Raw genomic sequence first — 24,157 nt, forward strand, 5'->3', positions numbered from 1 at the left:
CAGTATTGTGTTGAACAGGAATCCCCCTCAAAGACAGGGTGTAATACAAACAGCAGTTCCTTCAGGGGTAGCGCTACATGATATGTAACTTAGGCCCCGTACACACGGTCGAACATGTCCGCTGAAACTGATCAGCGGGCCAGTTTCCGCGGACATGTCCGACCGTGTGTACGGCCTAGCGGACAGGTTTCCAGTGGACAAAAGTTTCTTAGCAAGCTAAGAAACTTGTCCGCTGTAAACATGTCCGTCGGACATGTCCGATGGTTAGTACACCTAATCGGACATGTCCGCTGGTTATGACGTGTAACCAGCGTCCCGAAATCCCACGCATGCGTCGAATTTATTCGACGCATGCGTGGAAGCATTGCACTTCCGTGTTTGAGAACGTCGGTGTCTTCTATGTCACCACGTTCTCTGTCCGTGGGGATTTTGGTCTGATGGTGTGTACACACATCAGACCAAAAGCTCCCAGAAGACATGTCCGATGAAAATTTTTCATCGGACATGTCTCCTCGTGCGTACGGGGCCTATCACTTTGTCAGGAAAACAGCTTTTCTTTCGTTATTACTCCTTTATTTTGATTGCTCTTTTATCTTGTAGATTTTACAGAATGACAGAAAGATTATTTGGCCAGGAGGTGAAACAGAAAGACCTGAAGGGTACAAAATGTCGACCAATCTAAAGGTATAAACCTTAATATAGTTTGTGTTTTTCACATCTGCGGTTTTTAGAACTATGCTAATCTCTATAAATGTGTTGATTTAAATAGTTTTGCAATTGCCTTAAATTGGATGTAAACCCAAAATTGATTTTATTTCTTTTGATGTGACAATGTAGAGAATACGATTTCCTATCATCTGTGCCCAGTCTTGCCACACAGAGTTAATCCAGCGCTGAGCAATCCTCTTTTTATTGTTCAGTGAAATAAAACAGACTTCCAGATAAAGACCAAAGTCCTTGCTTGAGTGACAGGTTATTTACATATGTCGTGCACTAGCTTGCAGACATGCACAGCTTCTGTAAAGTGCACAATCCACATCCCCCTCCCCTCTCTTCCTCTCCTCTCCTGTCCAGCTCTCCTAGGATTGGCTGTCTTTCCTGTGTTTTGATTGAATGTTTTCAAAATATGGGGTGATCCACAGTTCAGTGTAAACAGCCATTTAAATGCGCATGCGCCACCGGCTAAATTTTCCAGCGTGCATTGCTCCAAATGACGTCGCTAAGACATCATTGGTTTTGGCGTGAACGTAAATTACGTCCATCCGTATTCGCGACCGACTTACGCAAACGATGTAAAAATTCAAAACTTGGCGCGGGAACGACGGCCATACTTAACATAGGATACGCCGCATATAGCAGGGGTAACTATCCGCCGGAAAAAGGCGAACGCAAACGACGTAAAAAAAAAGCGACGGGCGGGCGTTCGTTTCTGAATCGGCGGATCTCCTCATTTGCATATTCGTCGCGTATACAAATGGAAGCGCCACCTAGCGGCCGGCGGGAGATTGCAGCCTAAGATCCGACGGTGTAAGTCACTTACACCTGTCTGATCTAAGGGAGATCTATGCGTAACTGATTCTTATGAATCAGTCGCATAGATCCAACCGCCGGATCTCAGAGATACGACGGCGTATCAGGACATACGCCGTCGTATCTCTATCTGAATCTCCCCCAGTGAGTAAGTGTCTTCACTGTGGTTGGACAGTTGGCAACACTGTTACAATCTAAGGTCCCTAACTCACATTTATACAAACACTAGGGCCAATTTAGACAGAAGCCAATTAACCTACAAGCATGTATATTGACTAGCCCCTTCTCCTGCTCTCCATCCTGAAACATCCCCCACAGCAGCCAGGGGGAGAGGAGGGAAACCAGCAGCACTGCGGTAGGGGGCGCAACACAGGGGGACGCCTGGGCAGTAGGTGGAATCGGCACCGCAAAGAGTGATTAGGGTGTGCCCACGCACACCTGACACACCCCCTGCGCACGCTTATGCCAGATGGATAGAAAGTGGGGAGATTCTGTCTAACACCTATTAAATAGCGAGAAAGTTGTAAGAATTTCTTTTGCTTCCTTTTCTGTCTGACAACTGACAAATGGACAAGGAAATCTCCCAAACAAAGACACAGACACCAAATAAAAAGTGACACATCAAGCTTTGGCTAATGTTGGTCTCTGAAGGAGTTTTCTGCTAAAGTAAAGGGGGTTTCTACCTTAAATTTATTGGCTTATACACTGTGTTACCCCAACATTTCTTTATCTTGTAAACTTCCTTCTGTGCTTATTCAGCCATGCCTGAGATATAACACAATGAAGCTTTCTGGACAAAAATGATCTTATGCAGAAAGTACTATAAACCTGGATTGTGGGTACGTGCACTCTTATCTTTGCTTTTTAATGTATGGTATCATCTATTTCATTCACAGATAGTGACTATTCACCAAGAACCGTTTGTTTATGTCAAAGCAGCATTACCAGATGGTACCTGTAAAGAGGAATATGGTATAACTGGTGAGCTCATCAAAAAAGTTCAATGCCAAGGGCCCAATGAGACCACCCCAGGTAAGTACAGAATTGTACCTTTTGGCTACTCAGAGGCTGTGCATGATATAAACATTATACATCTTTTCTATTAAAGTGGAGCTCCAGACAAAATTATAGATTGTTTAGTTTTGGACAGAGTTAAGGAGGGTTGGAATCTCTGCCCAACTTTTATTGCTGTGTCCTTTTCGGGAAGATTTATCTTCAATTCCTGTTCTACTGACCACATGGGAAGCGAGGGGAATTCTCACAACAGGCAGTAAAAATGGCAGGAAATGGCAGTAAAAATAAAAAGGTTCTAACTGGGGGTGTGACTACAATTGCAAAATTACGATGGGGCCCAAACTTCCGTTAACTTCCATCTTGGTGACCTCTCTTTTTGACGCACTTACCAAATGTATTGCATTAACTTACCTGACATGCCCAAACCAAACATAGTTACTTTAGCATGAAGAGCAGAGGAACTTTTTCTTTGCAGGAAGAAAATGGGAGGACTGGTACAGCAGCAGCTAGTGGAGGGGCTCCTCAGTTGGGGTTTTCTCTGCAGGGCTAACTAAAACAATAGAAGATGCCCAGGTCTAATGCTACTTGCCTTCTCCCAGAGAGGCCTTTTAAGCCATAGTCTATGAATAGGTGGGACCAAGCTGTCTGTAAAGATGAAGTGAAGTTAGTATGCAAAAGCATCGGTTAAAAACCTGCGCATGCTCAGAATCAAGTCGACGCATGCTTGGAAGCATTGAACTTCGTTTTTTTCAGCACGTCGTGTTTTACGTCACTGCGTTCTGACACGATCGTTTTTTAACCGATGGTGTGTAGGCGCGACGGACCATCAGTCAGGTTCATCGGTTAACCGATGACAACGGTCCTTAGGACCGTTCTCATCGGATGGACCGATTGTGTGTACGCAGCCTTGTAGTATTTACTCCACTTGTTGTAGAGAATGTGGCCTTGCTTCTCCCCTAAGGCCTCGTACACATGATTAGGATCGCCAGAGGAGAACGGTCTGAAGAACCGTTTTCATCAGTCCAAACCGATCTTGTGTAGGCCCCATAGGTTCTTTAAAATTCGGTCAAAAAAATGAGAACAAAACCGATCGTTAGTATGCAAAAGCATTGGTTAAAAACCCGCTTATGCTCAGAATCAAGTCGACGCATGCTTGGAAGCATTGAACTTCATTTTTTTCAGCACGTTGTTGTGTTTTACGTCACTGCGTTCTGACGCGATAGGTTTTTGAACTGATGGTGTGTAGGCACGACGGACCATCAGTCAGCTTCATCGGTTAACCGATGGCAACGGTCCTTCAGACCGTTCTCATCGGATGGACTGATCATGTGTATGAGGCTTTAGTCTCTGCACAAATGCATGTTAATGGGGCCTCTGAATGAAGGTGCAAGCTCTGGTCCCAGCCTGTGGGACGGACAGGTCCCGACTTTTTGCATATAGCACAAGATCCCCTGGAGTGCATAGTACCTAGATTCCATGGTCACTTTCTGAAAGAGAGCTGAGCCCTATAGCAGCCAAATGGGGTGCTATGGTTATAGTTATGCCCTACTTTCTGCTTTTAAGCAATGCATCCAGCTTCTCCCCAGCAGCAGCATAAGGAGAGGGGGGTGCACTGTGATGTAAGGGAGAGTGGGGGACTCAACTTCTCTTAACATCTAATGTAAGGGGAGGGGATGCGCTGGACATCTAATCTTACAGATACAACCGGCCCTTTTGAGGGCAATCATAATGCTGATGCCCACAATGAAATTGAGTTTGACACCCCTGTTATAAGCCATAATCTTAGGCAAGAGTCAGCCAATGGCTTCTTGGGAATGGGATATCTCTAAAGAGACATTTATGGTAACCAGAGCTTTTTTTCTCAGAAAATAGGTGCAGGAACTCAACCACGACCCGTTCAGATTTCACAAACAGAAGAAGGGTCTTAAATGGGCATTAAATACAAGAATTGCATTACATACAGAGTGCAGAGTTCAGGGGGGTTACAAAGCTGTCACTTGTAAACACAGAAACCAGACTTCTGTGTTTACAAGTGATTGTGGTGAGCAGGCACCAAAGGGTCTGAGCCAAAGGTTCCCCCAAGTTCCCCCTGAAAAAAAGCCCTGATGGTAACAATGTACATTATACATTCCATGTCTTGCATCAAATGTCATTGAAGAATAAGATATTTTAAATGAGAAAAGTCCTCTTCAAATTGTTACCCTACATGCACAGCTCCTCTGTTGAGCTCCATATAAACTTCAGGTCCTTCTTATTTTAGATGGGGGAATTATCCTGGTTCCATCTTACATCATCGATCTCCCACTTCCATCATCTCATTTGCAACTGTAGAATTTTCCATCTCCCTGTGTCTTACTAGGTCGTCCCACCATTCCCCAGTGCTGTTATGGCTTCTGCATTGACTTGTTGCTGAAACTCGCCAAAGAAATGAGTTTCAACTATGAATTCCACCTGGTGGCTGATGGGAAGTTTGGTACACAGGAGCGGGTAGGTGATTTACATACTCTCCTCCAATATTAAGTGCATGGTTGCTATAAATCTCAGCATAAAATCTGCCATTGTGCCTAATACAATTATGCATTCTGTTTGCTTGTATTTCTTTGTAACTTGGGTAATAAAGTTTTGTTTTTTTGTTTGTTTGGTGTGGCTATTTTCTAAAAAAAATTATTGTCATGTTCAGTATTATTTCCCCCAAAAATCTATTTTTAAAGCTGAGATCAAGACTAAACATACACTATATTGCCAAAAGTATTGGGAAGACTGTCCACAAGGTTTAGAAGTGTGTCTATGGGAATGTTGGACCATTCTTCCAGAAGTGCATTTGTGAGGCCAGGCACTGATGTTGGACGAGAAGGCCTGGCTTGCAGTCTCCACTCTAATTCATCCCAAAGGTGTTCTATTGAGTTGAGGTCAGGACTCTGTGCAGTGCAGGCCAGTAAAGTTCCTCCACCCCAAACTCGCTCATCCACACTATATTGCAAAAAGTATTGGGCCACCCCTTCAAATCATTCGGTGGGGGGGGATTAGGGTTTTGGGATGCTTTTCAGGGGTTGGGCTTGGCCCCTTAGTTTCAATGAAGGGAACTATTAAAGAGGAAGTAAACTTTGTTTTGTTTTTTTCTTTTTTTTCCTTCCCTGTAAAGTAGAGGCATAATGTGTTAGTATGCATCGCGTACTAGCACATTATGTGACACTTACATGCAAACGAAGCCTGCGTAGTCCCCACTGCAAACTAAGCCTGCGTCATCCCAGCTGCAGTCTGCATCCATCTTCGCCTGTCTTTCTTCCGGGGCCGCGGACTCTGGCTGTGTGACTGGCCAGAGCCACGTGACTTTACTCCCGTGAATGCGCGTGGGAGCCACCGATCACAGCATATGCTCCTAAAGACGTGACATAATCGGCGCAGTATACAGTAAACATCTCATAAACTGTGCACCTTTAGGAGATATTTACTGTACCTATAGGTAAGCTTTATTTTAGGCTTACCTATATGTACAACGTATACAGGGAGGTATACAACCTCTTTAAGGTGTCAGCATACCAAGACATTTTGGACAATTTCATGCTTTCAACTTTGTGGGAACAGTTTGGGGATAGCCACTACCTGTTCCAACATGACCAGTTCACAAAACAAGGTCCAAAAGGACATGGATGAGTGAGTTTGGGGTGGAGGAACTTGACTGGCCTCCACAGAGTCCTAACCTCAACCCAATAGAACACCTTTGGGATGAATTAGAGCAGAAAATGCGAGCCAAGCCTTCCCGTCCATATTAGTGCCCAACCTCACAAATGCACTTCTGGAAGAATAGTGAAACATTCCAATAGACACATTCCTAAACCTTGTGGACAGCCTCCCAGAAAAGTTGAAGCTGTTATAGCTGCAAAGGGTGGGCCAACTCAATATTGAACCCTACAGACTAAGACTGGGATGCTATTAAAGTTTATGTGCGTGTAAAGGCAGGCATCCCAATACTTTTGTCAATATACAGTGGGTATATGTTTGTGTATATGGGATTGTAGTATTATTATTATTATTATTATTGTTATTATTATTATTATTATTATTTTTAGATGGACATATGTCTTTTTTCAACCTGACTAACTATGTAACTATGTAACTATAGTGTATACTGTCTAAATACAAGAATCATGTGTGCTCTTCTTGAATCGTGGTGTGATTTGTGCATTTCTTTCAGATCTGTCCAGTAATCCAATGTGAAATTGTATCTATGTGCAGGAGCTTACTGTAAAAAAGACCAGTCACTGCTGCTCTCTCTCCTTGTGCAGGGTGACTGGTCCTGTAGTTTTCTGCAGGCAGCCTGTAGTGGGTGGGGCCTGCTGGGTCCTTCCCACAACTCTGCTCTCTGCACAGATATACACGGCACAGTGATGATGTCATTGCTATATTTACAAGGTATTGTCTAGATTTGTAAAGGTATTTGGTGCACATAAAGTAGATTTATATCATTTGTGGCTTTTGGAGCAATATATTTAGATACAAGTTTTTAATCCCAGAGTTCAGCTTTAAATGCTAGAGGCATAGGTACCTGAATATGCATTGATTGTTTACTGTGACCCCCTATACAGCAGAACTCAGATTGAGAGAGGAGTTAACAGCACAAGTAGCCAATCAAGATCTGTAGTAGTGCACACATACTATAGGGAGGAGAGAGCAGAGTGAGCAGAGAGATGAACTGATCATGATCAGCGTGCCACTGCACATTCTGTCCAGTCAGCTGGCTAGGGGGAAATATTTTACCAAGCTGTGCTTCTGCAGCACAATTACAAACTCCTTGGCAGGTAAAGCAGTGTTTATAAAGTATTACATAAAGATCAGATTTAAAGTGAAATTGCAGTCAAATTCCAACTAAGCCTAAATCTACTCCCACCCCATTCTAGTACTATTTTATCTACCCTGTAAAAGAAAATATGCCTATATTTACTTATCCTAAAGCTGTTCCTGTCTAGTCACATGATCATATTTAAGTGCCAGCTTCAGTAAAGGGTTGGGACATCCGACAACAGCTGCCCCATAGTAAGTGTATGGGTGACATCATTGCCCAGGCTCTACAGCCTTGTCGCTGCTTCTCCTATATACTGAAGCCGGCACTGGGACCCAATCATGGGACCAGCGCAAAGTGGGTTCAGAATAGGTAAGTATAGACATCTTTTCTTTTAGTATTATTATTATACATTTGCGAAACGCTTTACAATATAAAGGGAGACAATACAGCAACAATACAATTCAATACACAAGGGTTAGGAGGGCCCTGCTCCTGCGAGCTTACAGTCTAATAATGAGGGGCTGGTGAAACAATAAAGTAGCAACTGTGAGGGATGAACTGATTAGGGAAGTAGAAGATTCAGTTGTTAGCTAAAGGCAGGATAGGCCTCCCTGAAGAGATAAGTTTCCAGGGATTGCCTAAAAGTGGATAGTGTAAGAGATAAGTGGATAGATCGGTGTAGTGAGTTCCAGAGGATGGGATAGGCTCTGGAGAAGTCCCAGAGATGAGCAAGGGAGAAGGAGACAAGGGACCTAGAGAGCAGGAGGTCTTGGGAGGAGCAGAGTGGACAGTTTGTGTATAACTTGGAGCTAAGATTGGTGATGCAGCTTGGGACAGAGTTGTATATGGCTTTGTATGTTATTGTTAGGCCTCGTACAGACGAGAGGATATCCGCTGGAAACGGTCCGCCGGACCATTTCCAGCGGACATTCCTCCTCCGGATTTTGATCTGATGGCTTGTACACACCATCAGATCAAAATCCCAGCGGAAAACATCCGCGGTGACGTGGCCGCGCCGTCGCCGCGACGATGACGCTGCGACGTGCGCGACCCTGGAAGGTAAATACTTCCACGCATGCGTCAAATCACTTCGACGCATGCGAGGGATGGGGATCGGGCGGACTTATCCGGTGAGTCTGTACAGACGACCGGATAAGTCCGAAGGACAGGATTCCAGCGGATAGATTTCTTAGCATGCTAAGAAATTTTTATCCGCTGGAAATTCGTCGGCTGGATTTTTATCGGCTGGAAAATGTCCGCTTGGGCCTACACACGACCGGATCTGTCTGCTGGAACTGATCTGCGGATCAATCCCAGCGGATAGATCCGGTCGTGTGTATGGGGCCTTAGTGTTTTGAATTTTTATTCGTTAGGCAATGGGAAGCCAGTGGAGGGATTGGCAAGTGGATGAGTCTGGCAGGGGCATTGGTGATAGACTGAAAAGTGGATAGCTTGCAGAGAGGTAGACCAATGAGGAAAGAGTTACAATAGTCAAGGTGAGACTTAACAAGGGAGTGAATAAGTTGCTTAGTGGTGTCTACGGTTAGAAAGGGGCGTATTTTAGAGATGTTACGGAGATAAAGTCTGCAAGATTTGGACATCGATTGGATTTTAGGCTTAAAAGACGGGTCAGAGTCCAGGATTACACCTAGCACCCTGGCATGAGGGGAGGGACTGATGGTTTTATTATTGATGGAAAAGTCAGGGGAGGGACACGGGCCGGAGGAAAAATTATGAGCTCAGTTTTAGAAAGATTGAGTTTGAGGAAGTGGTGTTACATCCATACTGATATGTCAGTTAGTAAGTTAGTAATGCGAGAGGAGATTGAAGAAGTGAGGTGAGGAGTAGAGAGACAGGTTTGTGTGTCGTCAGCATAGAGATGTACTGGAGGCTGACCCAGGGAGGAGATGTAAATGGAGCAGCGGAGGGGTCAGAGGACAGAATCTTGAGGTACATAAAGAGTAAGTGGAGAGGAGGAAACAGAATTATAGGTAACACTGAAAGAGCGCTGTGTCGGGTAAAAGGAGAACCAGGGGAGAGCAAAGTCTTAAAGGCCAAGAGAGTGGAGTCTTGAAGGCCAAGAGAGTGGAGTCTTGAAGGCCAAGAGAGTGGAGTCTTGAAGGCCAAGAGAGTGGAGTCTTGAAGGCCAAGAGAGTGGAGTTTTTTGAGGCAGAGGGGATGGTCAACAGTATCAAAGGCTGCAGAGAAGTCTAGTAGTATTTTACAGGGTAGAATGAGGTGGGGGTAAATTTAGGCTTACTTAGAATTTTGATTCGTTAGCACTTGTCTGCCTCCACTGAGGAAACTAATAAAGTTTAGTTAGGACCACAGTAATGCAGAGAGCCTTGTAAGCGGCCTGTGGCTTATCCATATATTTGCAAATGTGTGCAACCAATCCTCTGCTTTTAACATACTCAGTTAGACAGTTGAATTTGGCTTGCAGTTTGGTTGGTAAGTTCGAGCCTGGTTATTACGCTATACAATTTTACTTATTTACTTATACATACTGTTTGCATCAACATGCATCTCATTTAAAGTCTCAACCCTTTCTCTTTTTCAATTCACACAGGCTAATAGACCCCTACATCCATGCAGAGGGCAATCAGCCTCTAAAGAATCAATGACAGGCTGAGAGACACAACTGTATAGATCTTCCTGCACATCCCTGTGTGTGTATATCCATACAGGGACAGATGCAAAACTCTGAATGCAGTCCATCTGTACCCAGAGCTGTGCATCCCACTCTGTACAGATGTACACTCTTGGATGTGCAGGGAGATCTGTACAGCTGCTGCATTGATTTTTACAAGCTGGCTTCCTTGGTCACATAAAAGTGGCCCTCTGCACAGATGTAGGGGTCTATGTACCCATGTGAATGAACCCTAATAAGTGAAGAATAGTGGACATACTCACTTAGAGAATGTGCTGACTATTTTATTTTTTTGCAGTTTTTTTAGCAATGGTGCTAATTATGCTTTCTAACATAAAGATCTCTACAGGTTGCTTATACAAATCTGTATATGAAAAACAATGTGGCACAGCCAAAAAAAAAATAGATTATTGTAAAAAAATATACTATCAGATGCATTTTGCAATAAGAGCTCCTGGGAAATATGCTATGGCTTGCTTCTTTTGCTTTTACATAACTGACATGACATGCAAGCCTACAGAAGAAGATTTTCTATCCACTTGTCAGATTACAGACAGCTGCCGGTGCTTTAATCTGGGATAATACTTTATAAACTTTCTGTGTCTCTTTGCAGCGGGTTCTGCAGATGTTAGCCATGCTGCAAACTTGCTCATTTAATCATCTTATCCTAATCTGATAAAAGTGTAGGATACAGGACTGAACTACCCTGAACTCTACCCATCCTGACATTGCAGGTTAATAACAGCAATAAGAAGGAATGGAATGGAATGATGGGAGAGCTACTGAGCGGACAAGCGGACATGATCGTCGCACCTCTGACCATCAACAATGAAAGAGCTCAGTATATTGAATTCTCAAAGCCATTTAAATATCAGGGGCTCACCATCCTTGTGAAAAAGGTTTGTGTGGAGAAGTGCATCCATGATACAGTGCATGCCATGTTCTTAACTGATGAAATAAAGTGGGACACCAGTCAAATCCTTAGTTATAGTGGGGAAGACTGAGAACCTCTCTTTTTATTGTTGGGGGGGGGGGGTATCTGCTCTCTTCCTGGCCAGTGAAAGTAAAGCAATATCTCCCAAAGAGAGACATCAAAAAAGGTTGTAACCCTTCTCTATTTTTCTTGATATCTGATTTCTTATCTAAAGCCTCGTATACACACGATCAGTCCATCCGATGAAAACGGTGTGAAGGACAGTTGTCTTAAGTTAACCGATGAAGCTGACTGATGGTCCGTCGCGCCTACACACTATTGGTTAATTAACCGATCGTGTCAGAACGCGGACACGTAAACAACGTACGCTGGCACTATAAAGGGGAAGGCTAAAGCCTTTGGCGCCACCCTTGGTGCTGCTTTTGCTGACTCCTTGTTAGTAAAAAACGATTCACGCTTTTCTGTCTGTTACAGTGTGATGAATTTGCTATCTCTATAACGAACGCTAGTTTTACAAGAACGAGCGCTCCCGTCCCCTCATTTAGTCTGAGCATGCGTGGATTTTTAACCAATGGTCGTGCGTACTAACGATCAGTTTTGACCTATCGGTTAGGCGTCCATTGGTTCAATTTTAAAGTTCTAATTTTTTGGACCGAAGGTTAAATAACGGGGCCTACACACGATCGGTTTGGACTAATGAAAACGGTCCTTCAGACCGTTCTCCTCTGGCGATCCTATCGTGTGTACGCGGCCTAAGAGATTTCCCCTCATGTCCTGTCATGGTGACTACACAGAACATGAAGTCCCCCCTCAGTAGAGTCAGAGTCTATCACTATCCCAACCTAAAACTTTATGGCCTCATGTACACTGCTGCTGGTAAACGGACATTTAGCAGTTGGAAGTTTTTTCAGTTGTGAAGTCTGACTCGGTTTCTGGAGACTGTGGCAGCCATAGTGTTTTAGTAGTTTTCTGTAGAGTGAGGAGAGCTAAAATCCTTGTACCATTTTTGCTGCTATCTTGGGCTCTGGTAGAGAGGTCTCCCCTTGTTCTACCAGACAGAAAATTAGAAAAACCCTCCAACAGTAACACAGGAAGAATTAAAAAGTTTTGTTTTTCTTTTAAGTAGAGTAGAGGAAGATTAGGCATGTTTCTTATTGCTGTCTGTGCAGATTTTCCTCGCTTCCTGCCTGGTGAAACCATTGTCAGCAGGATAGGAACTGAGGGGCAGATTCACGTAGACTAGCGGCGGCGTAACGTTTCGTAGATACGTTAAACCCGCCGCAAGTTTTAATCGCAAGTGCCTGATTCACAAAGCACTTGCAATGAAAACCTACGCTGGCGGCCTCCGGCGTAAGCCCGCGTAATTTAAATGGGCGTGTGCCATTTAAATTAGGCGCGCTCCTGCGCCGGACCTACTATGCATGCTCCGTTTCGAAATTCCCGCCGTGCTTTGCACGAAGTGATGTCATTTTTTCGAACGGCGACGTGCGTAGCGTACTTCCGTATTCCCGGACGTCTTACGCAAACTACGTGAATTTTTAAATTTCGACGCGGGAACGACGGCCATACTTACGTGTGCTGTCTAAAGTTAGGGCAGGTCAAACGACGCCTAAAATTGCGACGGGAAACTATACTAGCGACGACGTACCGAACGCGAAAATCCGTCGTGGATCGCCGTAACTGCTAATTTGCATACCCGACGCTGGAATACGACGCAAACTCCACCCAGTGGCGGCTGCGGTACTGCATCCTAAGATCCGACAGTGTAAAACAATTACACCTGTCGGATCTTAGGGCTATCTATGCGTAAATGATTATATGAATCAGTCGCATAGATACTCTGAGAGATACGACGGAGTATCTGAGATACTCCGTCGTATCTCCGCTGTGAATCTGGCCCTAAGGCTATACATTTCTAGCTATTAAAACCATGAAAATTATCTAATCTTTACCCACCCCCATTAAACACTTTGAAAACAAAGTTATTTTGGCTTGTTATACACTTTAACATTTGCCAAAGTATTTTATCTCTCCTTTGTATAGCAAGATTAGCCAGCCTTTTTCAGCTTCTAAAAATGCAGCTCTGTTAGTGGAACCTTAATCCGTGGCATATTAGTGGTATATATAGTGTTCTGTATTATCTGTCCTTTTGTCTCCTTGCTGATAGGAAATACCTAGAAGCACCTTGGATTCATTCATGCAACCGTTCCAGAGCACCCTTTGGCTCTTGGTGGGTCTCTCTGTCCATGTGGTGGCGGTAATGTTGTATCTACTGGACAGGTTCAGGTCAGTTTAAAACCTAAACACATACAATATATCAGATATCATACATATATAAATACACCAAATCAGCAATGGTCACAATATATTCGATTTTGTACATTTATTTATTAAGTAACCGAAACAAACCCTAATGAGTTATCAGAGTAAAACCCTAAATAATACCTCAAATGATTACATTTTTTTATTAACCTATGTAGGGCTCCATTTGGTTTTAAAGGAGTGTGAATTACAGAGGAAAACTAACACAAGTACAGTAGTAGAAGGATACAGTTTTACTACACAGGCAGTAAAAGTTGTACAGTTCAAGCAAAAACTAGCTATAGATAAATATGGCTTTTGACATGAAATGGTTTAATCTGGATGTTTTGAGCTGAATTGGAACCATCGTCTCATATCTATAGCACAAGCGACTGACCCCAGAAGGGTAAGATCAATTGGAATAGTTTGACGACCTTGTCCATTTGCAATAGTTCCCTAGACATAAGACAGTTTTAGAGGTCTCTCTGAACTCTCTTTCTCCTGCCTCCTTGGAGGCTATACCACACACAATGGTCTCCCATCTGCTGAGTGTTCAGTATGCAGGGCCGTCTTAATAGCATCATGGGCCCCTGGGCAAAGTAATGCACTGGGGCCCCTACCAGCTTGCCCCGATTTACACACCTACTTTCAAGCAATAAAGTATAAATAGTTGATAGAATTAAACATATATTCATTAGTACTTTCAATAAAAAACGATTTTACAAAAAAAAACATTCCATAAATCAAAGACTAGTCAACACAAGGGCACAGTACAGGGTGGGGGATGCAGAGGGGCACAGTACGGGGGGGGGGGTCATGAGAGCACAACACTGGGATCAGGAGGGCACAGTTTAGATTCTGGGATGCTTCCCGGGACACGACCATATCGGGACAGTTTAGTAAAAAACTTGACTGTCCCAGCAAGTCCGGGACAGTTAGTAAGTATGATGTAATGCAAGATTATTATGCCCCCCCCCCCCGTGTACCTGGGGCCCCTGGGCGGTGCCCAGGAGTGCCCTTGCATAAAGATGGCCCTGGCAGTATGGTCATTTAATTGACAGGGCAGCAATAGTCAGACTTTAGGTGACCTTTTACCTAATGACACCCCAGGTTTTGGCAAAGCAAGCAGAACTTATGGGGGAAGGGGGTATACAGTTTTCAAAAGTATGTATTGGGAATTTTAATAATCGAAGACTGAAAATTCAGACTCCTGTGTAAGCCCAGTTATGACTGGTTCTCTTTAAAGAGAGCCCAAACTTTGTGCATGCATTGCAAAACAGCTGGTTATACTTACCTGCCCTTCAATCCCTGCCGCTCCATTCACCCATGGCATCAAATGTACTTACCAGATATGGGAAGCATTTACACATGCTTTTTCCACCAATGTAGTGCTAGTCATTTGTGATTGACTGTCCAGGCATTCAAAATTGTCACACTGGGGCAGGTAGATAGACTTCAACCATGTGTATGCGTCAAGATACGTATGTCTGAAAAAAACACAGGTCCATGTTAAGCCAAATAAACAGCATATTCAGGAAATTAGACCTGGAGGACTGTGTATCGCCCTTAGATGCACTTTATACCAGTCTGTGCAAGCTTGACTTTATTTTGCTAACTAATGTTAATTTATGTAATTTGTTTGTAATAAGAACACGTTCAATATTGTTTAATCTTTTGGCTTCTGTAGCAAAGGTTACTGTGAAAAACAAAAAAAGAAGCAGATAAGTGTCTAAAGGTAGAAGAGGTTCTTTTCTGTATTGTACAATTAGTACTAATAAAGTTACCTTAAAACAAATGCTCCCTTGCAGCACCCGAATCTCAAAGGAGATTTGGACAATGTGAGACATTCTTCCTCTTTATTGCATAAGATCTAAAATGATACAATGATTACATTACTCTACATAAGATTTTGTACCATGCTTTACTATAAATAACATGTATTTGCAGTCCTTTTGGCCGGTTTAAAGTGAACACAGAGGAAGAAGAGGAGGATGCGCTGACGCTCTCTTCTGCCATGTGGTTCTCCTGGGGTGTCCTTCTGAACTCTGGTATTGGAGAAGGTAATGGTTCCTGTAGTTTCCATACCTTGTTAGTTTAGATCATGTATGATCATGTATTTTTTTTATTGGACAGGGCCCACTCTGACACACATATAAAATGTTACATACCAAGGCATGTCATAGTGGAGCTACCCTTTAAAGCACAGCAAGGTGGCTGCAAAACATTGCTGTGCCATGGCAAACATGTGGAACTGAAACACTTGCCAGGTTGGAAGATCAAATTATGCATCTGTTTAGTGAACTTGGTGAACAAGGACCGGGATTGGTTTGTTGCCTCCTCATATTGATTACTTTGTGATTCCATAGTTGTGATATGTATTAAGTGACCACACTGGAGCTATAGCACCCAGATCCAGTATATATTCTGACAGGACTCACATAAGAACAGACAATTGGCTGCAGAACACTTGTCCACTCTTATGATTATGAAGTTCAGTAAGTTGACCTCTGTTGCTGAAGGCCCAGTGCCACTTACTTCTAGTGGTCAGAAAATTGCCCAGTAAAGTGATGCCATCTATACCTCTACTCAGATAATTAGAGATCAAGGGCCAAATTCTCAAAAAGTCTGCGTAACTTAAATTTCAGCAGTTAAGTTACACTGACTTAAAATTTCTACCTAAGTGCCTGATCGTCAAAGCACTTAGGTAGAAATTACACGCTGTGTAACTTAAGTGCCGCCGTCGTAAGGCGGTCCTCCTCTCCTGGGGGCGTTTAAAATTTAAATGAGGCGCGCTCCCGCGCCGGCCGTACTGCGCATGCGTGTGACGTCATTTTCCCGACGTGCAGCGCGCGAACGTAATTAACGCCGGTCGGCTTTGAGAATTTCGACGGGACACTAAAGTTGCGACGGGTGAAAAAAAAAGACGCGCCGGGAAAACAAATAATTATAAAAAAAAATGTCAGCGTCGCTCAGCATGCATTCCTGAGAGGGAGAACTCCATGCCAATTTTCAAAGAAAAAAACGGCATGGGTTCCCCCCCCAGGAGCATACCAGGCCCTTAGGTCTGGTATGGGTTGTAAGGAGACCCCCCTCCGCCGAAAATTCGACGTAGGGGGTCCCCCTACAATCCATACCAGACCCGTATCCAAAGCAGGCTACCCGGCCGGTCAGGAATGGGAGTGGGGACGAGCGAGCGTCCCCCCCCCTCCTGAGCCGTGCCAGGCCGCATGCCCTCAACATGGGGGGGTTGGGTGCTCTGGGGCAGGGGGGCGCATTGCGGGCCCCCCCACCCCAGAGCACCCTGTCCCCATGTTGATGAGGACAGGACCTCTTCCCGACAACCCTTGCCATTGGTTGTCGGGGTCTGCGGGAGGGGACTTATCGGAATCTGGGAGTCGCCTTTAATAAGGGGGCCCCCAGATACCGGCCCCCCACCCTAAGTGAATGGATATGGGGTACATCGTACCCCTATCCATTCACCTGGAGGCAAAAAGTAAAATTTAGTAAACACACAACACAAGGCTTTTTAAAATAATTTATTATTCTGCTCCGGATGCCCCCCCTGTCTTCGTTATTAGCTCAATTAGCAGGGGGGGCTTCTTCTTCCACTCTCCGGGGGTCTTCCGCTCTCCGGGGGTCTTCCGCTGTCCGGGGGTCTTCTCCGCTCTCCGGGGGGGGCTTCTCCGGACTCCGGGGGGCTTCTTCCATCTTCTCCCCTCTTCCGCTGTTGACTCGGCGAACCCCGGTTCTTCTGCAGCTCTCCGGTGCCTTCTTCTTCAGCGCTGGCTGCCTGCTATGTTTGTGTGTTAGCTCGATTTCAAACAGGCAGCCGGCGCGGTCTTCTGTGGCGTCAGGGTCTTCTGGTCTTCTCCCCTCTTCCGATGTTGCCTCGTCGCCTGTTGTCGCTGTAATGATGGAAGCGCGCCTTGCATCACATTTATATAGGCATCACCGTCCCATCATGCTCCGGTAGGTACCCACGTGGTGGGTGCCTACCCACGTGCACCCACCACGTGGGTACCTGCCGGAGCATGATGGGACGGTGATGCCTATATAAATGGGATGCAAGGCGCGCTTCCATCATTACAGCGACAACAGGCGACGAGGCAACATCGGAAGAGGGGAGAAGACCAGAAGACCCTGACGCCACAGAAGACCGCGCCGGCTGCCTGTTTGAAATCGAGCTAACACACAAACATAGCAGGCAGCCAGCGCTGAAGAAGAAGGCACCGGAGAGCTGCAGAAGAACCAGGGTTCGCCGAGTCAACAGCGGAAGAGGGGAGAAGATGGAAGAAGCCCCCCGGAGTCCGGAGAAGCCCCCCCCGGAGAGCGGAGAAGACCCCCGGACAGCGGAAGACCCCCGGAGAGCGGAAGACCCCCGGAGAGTGGAAGAAGAAGCCCCCCCTGCTAATTGAGCTAATAACGAAGACAGGGGGGGCATCCGGAGCAGAATAATAAATTATTTTAAAAAGCCTTGTGTTGTGTGTTTACTAAATTTTACTTTTTGCCTCCAGGTGAATGGATAGGGGTACGATGTACCCCATATCCATTCACTTAGGGTGGGGGGCCGGTATCTGGGGGCCCTCTTATTAAAGGGGACTCCCAGATTCCGATAAGTCCCCTCCCGCAGACCCCGACAACCAATGGCAAGGGTTGTCGGGAAGAGGTCCTGTCCTCATCAACATGGGGACAGGGTGCTCTGGGGTGGGGGGGCCCGCAGTGCGCCCCCCTGCCCCAGAGCACCCAACCCCCCCATGTTGAGGGCATGCGGCCTGGCACGGCTCAGGAGGGGGGGGGACGCTCGCTCGTCCCCACTCCCATTCCTGACCGGCCGGGTAGCGTGCTTTGGATACGGGTCTGGTATGGATTGTAGGGGGACCCCCTACGTCGAATTTTCGGCGGAGGGGGGTCTCCTTACAACCCATACCAGACCTAAGGGCCTGGTATGCTCCTGGGGGGGAACCCATGCCGGTTTTGAATTTAAAAATTGCCGTGGAGTTCTCCCTCAGGAATGCATACCAAATGCCGTCGCTGGAATGGGCCTTTACAAGGTTTGGCTAACTTTCCACATTATAAAACCAGCCCTAGTTTTGCGCCGGCAAATTCGGAACTTAGGCAGAAATCAAAGTGCTGAAATGCTTTGAAAATCTGCTTAAGTCCTCATTTGCATACGCAAAGCTGCATTTCAATGAGAAATGCCCCCAGTGGCGGATGCGGTACTGCATCCTAAAATCTGACCGTGTAAGTGTCTTACACATGTCAGATTTTCTGCCTAACTTTGGAAAAAGCCTTTTGAGAATCGTTTCCAAAGTTAGGCACAGGGATACGCAGGCTGAACAGCAGTTAAGTCTGCGTATCTCTTTTGAGAATTTGGCCCCAAGTTTTTAGTTGCTTTCACTAAAAAGGGAGACCAGTGGTATTACAATATTGGATAACGTACAAACCCTAAAATATTATAGTCCCACCCTTTGGTGTCCGGACGCTCTAGACCCCTTGCTTCCTTCAAATGAGTCCTGTCCCCCCCTCCCCAAAGACATAACAAATGTGTTGATCTGTGACAGCTGACTTTTGTTCCTACATTGTAGAATTTATATTAGAAGAAGGTAAATTCATGGTTGTGAAAAAAAGAAGAGATAATTGCGCTAAACCAAAATTATTTGATTCATGTGAAAAAACAAACATGTGTGGGCATCAGCCCAAAATCGTGTATCGTATATGACTGTGACAACACTTCAATGATACAAAACAGGTGTGCTAATGACCCAGAACTAGGAGGCTCAGACCACCCAACTCTGGGTGAATGAGGTGTTGTTAAACCCTAAGTGTCACAACACCATAAAGTTCTCATAAACCATAACAGTTATAAACAAAACAGGTATGAATATAAAGTGATTCAGACATAAAGCCCATAAAGTCCGAAACTGAATCTGAGTAAATATAAAGTCCGTGAAGAGTTCAGATGAAAAAAGACACCCGTGTAAATTCCAGGGAGCTGATCCTGAGCACCATATGTGAATCCACCACCAATTGTGAGGCTGCTTACCAGAGATAAGGGTCCTGCCGGACCACAATCAGCATATCGCTCCACTATGGGGGCTAGATCATGTTGTAACACCACCAATGCTACTGGAGATTGATGTATCCGCGACAGAGTAAAGGATCATATAGGGCTCAGCAGCGGGTATATAAAAGAAAACAAAGCTCCACATAGCATAAAACCAAGGTTATTTATTTTAAAACTAAATGAAGCAGGTAAAAAACTCACATTTGAGTAGACATAAATTGCATTGGCCTGTAACGCCGGCCGGACGTTTCCAGGAATAAGCCACTCATGTTGAGAGTACAGCGATGAGGGTGATGACGTCAGCACGTCGCTTGCTCCGCCCGACGCGTTTCGTGATAGGTCACTACGTCTCGGGGCACCAAATTCATGGTTGTGTTTGGTAATGAAAAATCACTTGGGCAGAACTAGGAATTCTGGTGGGGATATCTTGCAATTGCAAACCCAAAGGGTATAAGTAGCACAAATGTAATTTTAAATGTCCATGCTGATTTTAAACAGCTGTTTTGTGTGACTTTTCCCTTTAAAGCAACCCTGTTGCCAAAACAAATGTAAGCAAAAGGGACCCTGCAAAAAAAGAGTACTAATACATACATGCCTTGCTGCCCATGCTTTGGATTTCCCCTCTCTTGTAGCGCTATGCTCAAGTGAGGAATCGCCAGCATTCAACGCTTTGGATGCCCAGGTGTTCACCACATCCGCCTAGAGTGTCGAATTAATAATTTGCTTTACAAGACAGTGAAGATCTAAAGCATGGACAATGGGGTCATGTAATACTATGCTTCTACTTCAGGGTCCTTTTTTTTTTTCATTTTTGTTGTGGTAACAGTATCACTTTTAGGAGTATGTGGCTTAAAAAATCCATTGCTAACCGACTTATCTCAGATCTCTAAGGCCATTTGTATAGCCACTGCAGTAATAAAATCCAATTGTATTGTAGACTAAGCATCTCTAGCCCAGTGTATAAGATCTTTACCTTAATCTCCTTAAAATCAATGGCATTATAATAGACAATCATTTCTGTCAAGGTGAATTTCCCAAGGCGCATGGCAAGCCACAGAATTAATAATACACCTAGCAGTGTTCGTAATAATGCTGGCAATGTCTATATACGCTTTTTATTTTCGGTGCCCTACTTTTATAAAATAAATATTACTTAAAAGCACCTTAAGCACATATTGAAACTTCGATTACACCCGACAGTGCTACTAACATAAATATGTAAACGTTTTTTTTTTTTTTTTTTCTTGTTTTAAACATGTTTAGAGGGTGATTGTAACTGATGATACTTCAGATAAAGTTGTAAGTATTGGAAAGATAGTTAATTACTTCTTGGTGTTGCAATTTAAGTGTTGAGCTGTCAGCACAAGGGTGAGGACCTGGCACAGCTGCTGCCAATGCAGGAAGAGACGAGCATAAGGATTTGCTAAGTGTTGGTAAAGCTTTATGTTAGGTTAGTGGTCAGGGAGGTTTTGTTAGGATAACATTTTGCTTTACCCACACAGAATAACAACAGGCTCATTTAAATGCTCACTGCGCATCACCGCCTCTAAATTCTCCTCCCATGATGCAACTCTTCATGCCTGAACAGCCAGTTGCCAGCCTGGTCCTTGTTACATGAAGGGCCCGGGGGATTTGTTCTTTAGCAGAGTGCAAGCTCAATTTAGAGTGGTTAGGGAAAACCAAAGGGCCTCTGAGCTTCTGTGGGGAAATGTGGCATAAATAAAACTTATTTTACACAGTCTTTTTTTTATTTTTATTAAATTGTATTGAATATTTTGCATGGGTTACATAGCCAACAACATGATCCCATGTAAAATAACATTAGTAGAACAAAAATATGGCAGTCCTGCAAAACTAAGCTAAAAATAAAATCAATATGAATATGCATTACCACCTGTTCATCAAGAACATCTAAACTGTGGTAAACAGTGTTTTCCATGGACAAAAGGATGGCCCAAAAAGTGAAACCCAGATGAATCAAAAAAGAAATGAAAAAAAAGAGAGAAAAAAAAAACAATTCACAGTCTTAACATTTTACTGCTTCTCCTTTTGCAGGAGCGCCAAGGAGTTTTTCCGCTAGGATCCTTGGCATGGTTTGGGCCGGATTTGCTATGATCATTGTAGCTTCCTACACTGCCAACCTGGCTGCCTTCCTGGTGTTGGACAGGCCTGAGGAGAGGATAACAGGAATCAATGACCCCAGGGTTAGTATGAAGACCATTGAATTTTCTTTTTCTTAAAAGGTGACTCCACAGAAACCTGCCATTTCAGTGTTAAGACAAACAGGGGTATATTGAATAACCTACTGAGTCATTATATCTTTTACATACTCTAGAGATTAAATTTCACCAATTAAGCTCTTGCCTTATTTGTCCCCGAAATAAAATCTTACTCCTGCTGCAAACTAGAATAGGGAGGATTAGCGTGCTAATAGTGTGCAAAAAGCTGTTAATACCACAATTGACAAATACTGTGTAAACCTAAAAAATCAACAGTGTCTTGCGCTAAACAATCCTCCAATAAGTGATCATACATATATGAAAACAAGAAAAACAGAAATGTTTTTTATACTAAAAAATGTTTTTATTAATAAATTATCTCTGGTAATGCACTAGATGTGCGCGTCTTTCATTTCTGTTTTTGTTGTAGTTCCTTTCGGATTATCCCATCTGAGGAAGGCAGCATCCACCTAGTTTTGGGATACCATTGTAGCATTCTGGAGGATTCTAGAAGAGGAGGAGGGGAAGAGGGGTGGAGCTGTATGGGGTGTCTCAGGGAGCCCTGACCAACCCCCAACTAGAATTGGCAGGGGGCTGGCCTCCTTGATATACCCAAGTTCAGCCCAGCTGAGATGGAGTTGTAAGGTGGAAGAACTGAGGATGGATTACTAGACTGTCGGGGGACTTTGAGGGAGCGCTCAATACACCCAACTCACTGCATTTCCAATCTTGACTCCTGGTGATAGCGACACCCACAGTCAAGTGGAAAATGTGCAGCGCAGCTGAACTGGAATAGAAACCCATAATTTGGCATAATCATTCTGAGCTAAACTACAGTTCAGATAACAAAATTTACAAATAGCGCCTACTCAACAGGAGCAGGGCGCTACAATCATAAATCAGGTTGTAATTCAATTTCCAGTTTATATTACATTGAACACAAATGCAGGCTCATGGTATCAGAGATTCCAAATTGCAAGGGAAATTTGACTGAATATAAAACACATAGGCCCGGATTCACAAAGCACTTGCGCCGACGTATCTCGAGATATGCCGCGTTAATGCAAATATGCGCCGTCGTATCTATGCGCCGGACTCAGAAACTAAGATACACCTCAAAATAGGCTTCATCCGACCGACGTAACTTGCCTACGCCAGCGTAGAGTGGGCGCATATTTACGCTGGACGTATTTGGCGCTCCCATTGATTTTCTATTCACATATGCAAATGAGGGAGATACGCCGATTCACGAACGTACGTCCGTCCGACGCAGTGCGCGTAAAGTCATACGTCCGGCGTAAAGTTATGCCCCATAAAGGAGGTGTAACTCAGCAGCATCCATGCAAAGGGCTGCACCAGGGAACACAAGCCGACGTATTTTACGACGTTTACGTAGGACGTGAATATGACTAGGCGTAGGTTACGTTCACACCGTAGGCAGTGATCCGACGTATCTTAGGCAGTTTTTCCGATGTGATTGTGAGCATGCACACACAGAGTTGCGCCCACGGGATGGCGCATGCGCAGTTGGCGATACGTATCTGTCTGTCGCTCGGCCCGTCATTTGCATGGGGTCACGCCTCATTAGCATGGCTCACGCCCACTTTCACTTACGCCGACTTGCGTCTTGGAAACCCAGCGCAGATTTGGAAGCACTGGCTTCGTGAATTCAGTGCTTGCCTCTCTGCACTGCGTCGGCGTAGCGTAAAGGAGATACGCTACGGCGGCATAAATATGCGCCAGTGTCTGTGAATCCGGGCCAAAATTGATAATTAATACGTATGTGTGTGACCACATTTATTTTAAACTCATGTTGACAAGTAATACATTTTTATAACTGCCATGGACAGTATATCAATGCATGGAAACATATGCTGTTTCAATGTTTGGAAAAGGATTGTTTTCTGGGATGGTGTTCTCTGCAGGGTGTGAAGAGCAATAAATATATCACTGATAGGAGTAACTGGGTTGTTAAATGGCTTCTCTGGATGTAATAGGCACCAGATAGCATAAGGTAAATACTAGCATAAGACATAAAACAAATATTGGCTACATGTTAAAAGATGGATGTCTGCTGCCTCAGTGTTACCTTTGGAGACCAGCAATTTCTCTAACTTGAATTTTTTGGTTTCCCTGTAGCTGATGGTGGGTGATGCTGTTTAACACACAGCTGTATTGTATTTTATACTTCTGACTTACTGACCATTTTCTTGTGTCCACAGCTGCGAAATCCCAGTGACAAGTTTATTTACGCCACAGTCAAGCAGAGTTCTGTGGACATCTACTTCAGGAGGCAGGTGGAGCTGAGCACCATGTACCGGCACATGGAGAAACACAACTATGAGAGTGCCGCTGAGGCCATTCAGGCGGTGCGAGATAAGTAAGCCATTAAGTGTCTACACTAGGCAGATGGTGGTTTTAATGGCATGTGTGGCCCCTTCCATCCCTCTTTGTGGTCCTTGTTGGTTTCAAAATATAAAATTAACAAAGTATACACCAAATACAACCCTACTAAGCAAATACAACCAGTATCCCTGGTATAGTAGGTCAAAGATGAAGGGTCACAATTAAAAACACTAATTGTAAAAAGTCAATTATCCAATGCCCAGGTTGAGCATTCAGAGTTCATATAGGTATGTGTATAGGGATTTACACTTTTTCA

General features: G+C 44.4%; 1 protein-coding gene across 9 annotated transcripts in view; it reads left to right on the top strand.

The window, feature by feature from the left end:
- The window catches only part of GRIN1 (glutamate ionotropic receptor NMDA type subunit 1), a 121,458-nt gene that overhangs the window by 66,714 nt on the left and 30,587 nt on the right, over positions 1-24,157 (top strand). For all 9 annotated transcript variants that reach the window (XM_040324383.1, XM_040324384.1, XM_040324385.1 and 6 more), the window contains 8 exons: positions 601-684; positions 2,427-2,562; positions 4,904-5,031; positions 10,712-10,876; positions 13,079-13,197; positions 15,160-15,272; positions 21,332-21,480; positions 23,718-23,875. In XM_040324383.1, the coding sequence (XP_040180317.1) occupies positions 601-684; positions 2,427-2,562; positions 4,904-5,031; positions 10,712-10,876; positions 13,079-13,197; positions 15,160-15,272; positions 21,332-21,480; positions 23,718-23,875 (1,052 nt within the window). The remainder of the gene's footprint in view (positions 1-600; positions 685-2,426; positions 2,563-4,903; positions 5,032-10,711; positions 10,877-13,078; positions 13,198-15,159; positions 15,273-21,331; positions 21,481-23,717; positions 23,876-24,157) is intronic.

The sequence above is a fragment of the Rana temporaria genome, chromosome 9 (genome assembly GCF_905171775.1).
Source record: "Rana temporaria chromosome 9, aRanTem1.1, whole genome shotgun sequence".
NCBI classification, from domain to species: domain Eukaryota; kingdom Metazoa; phylum Chordata; class Amphibia; order Anura; family Ranidae; genus Rana; species Rana temporaria.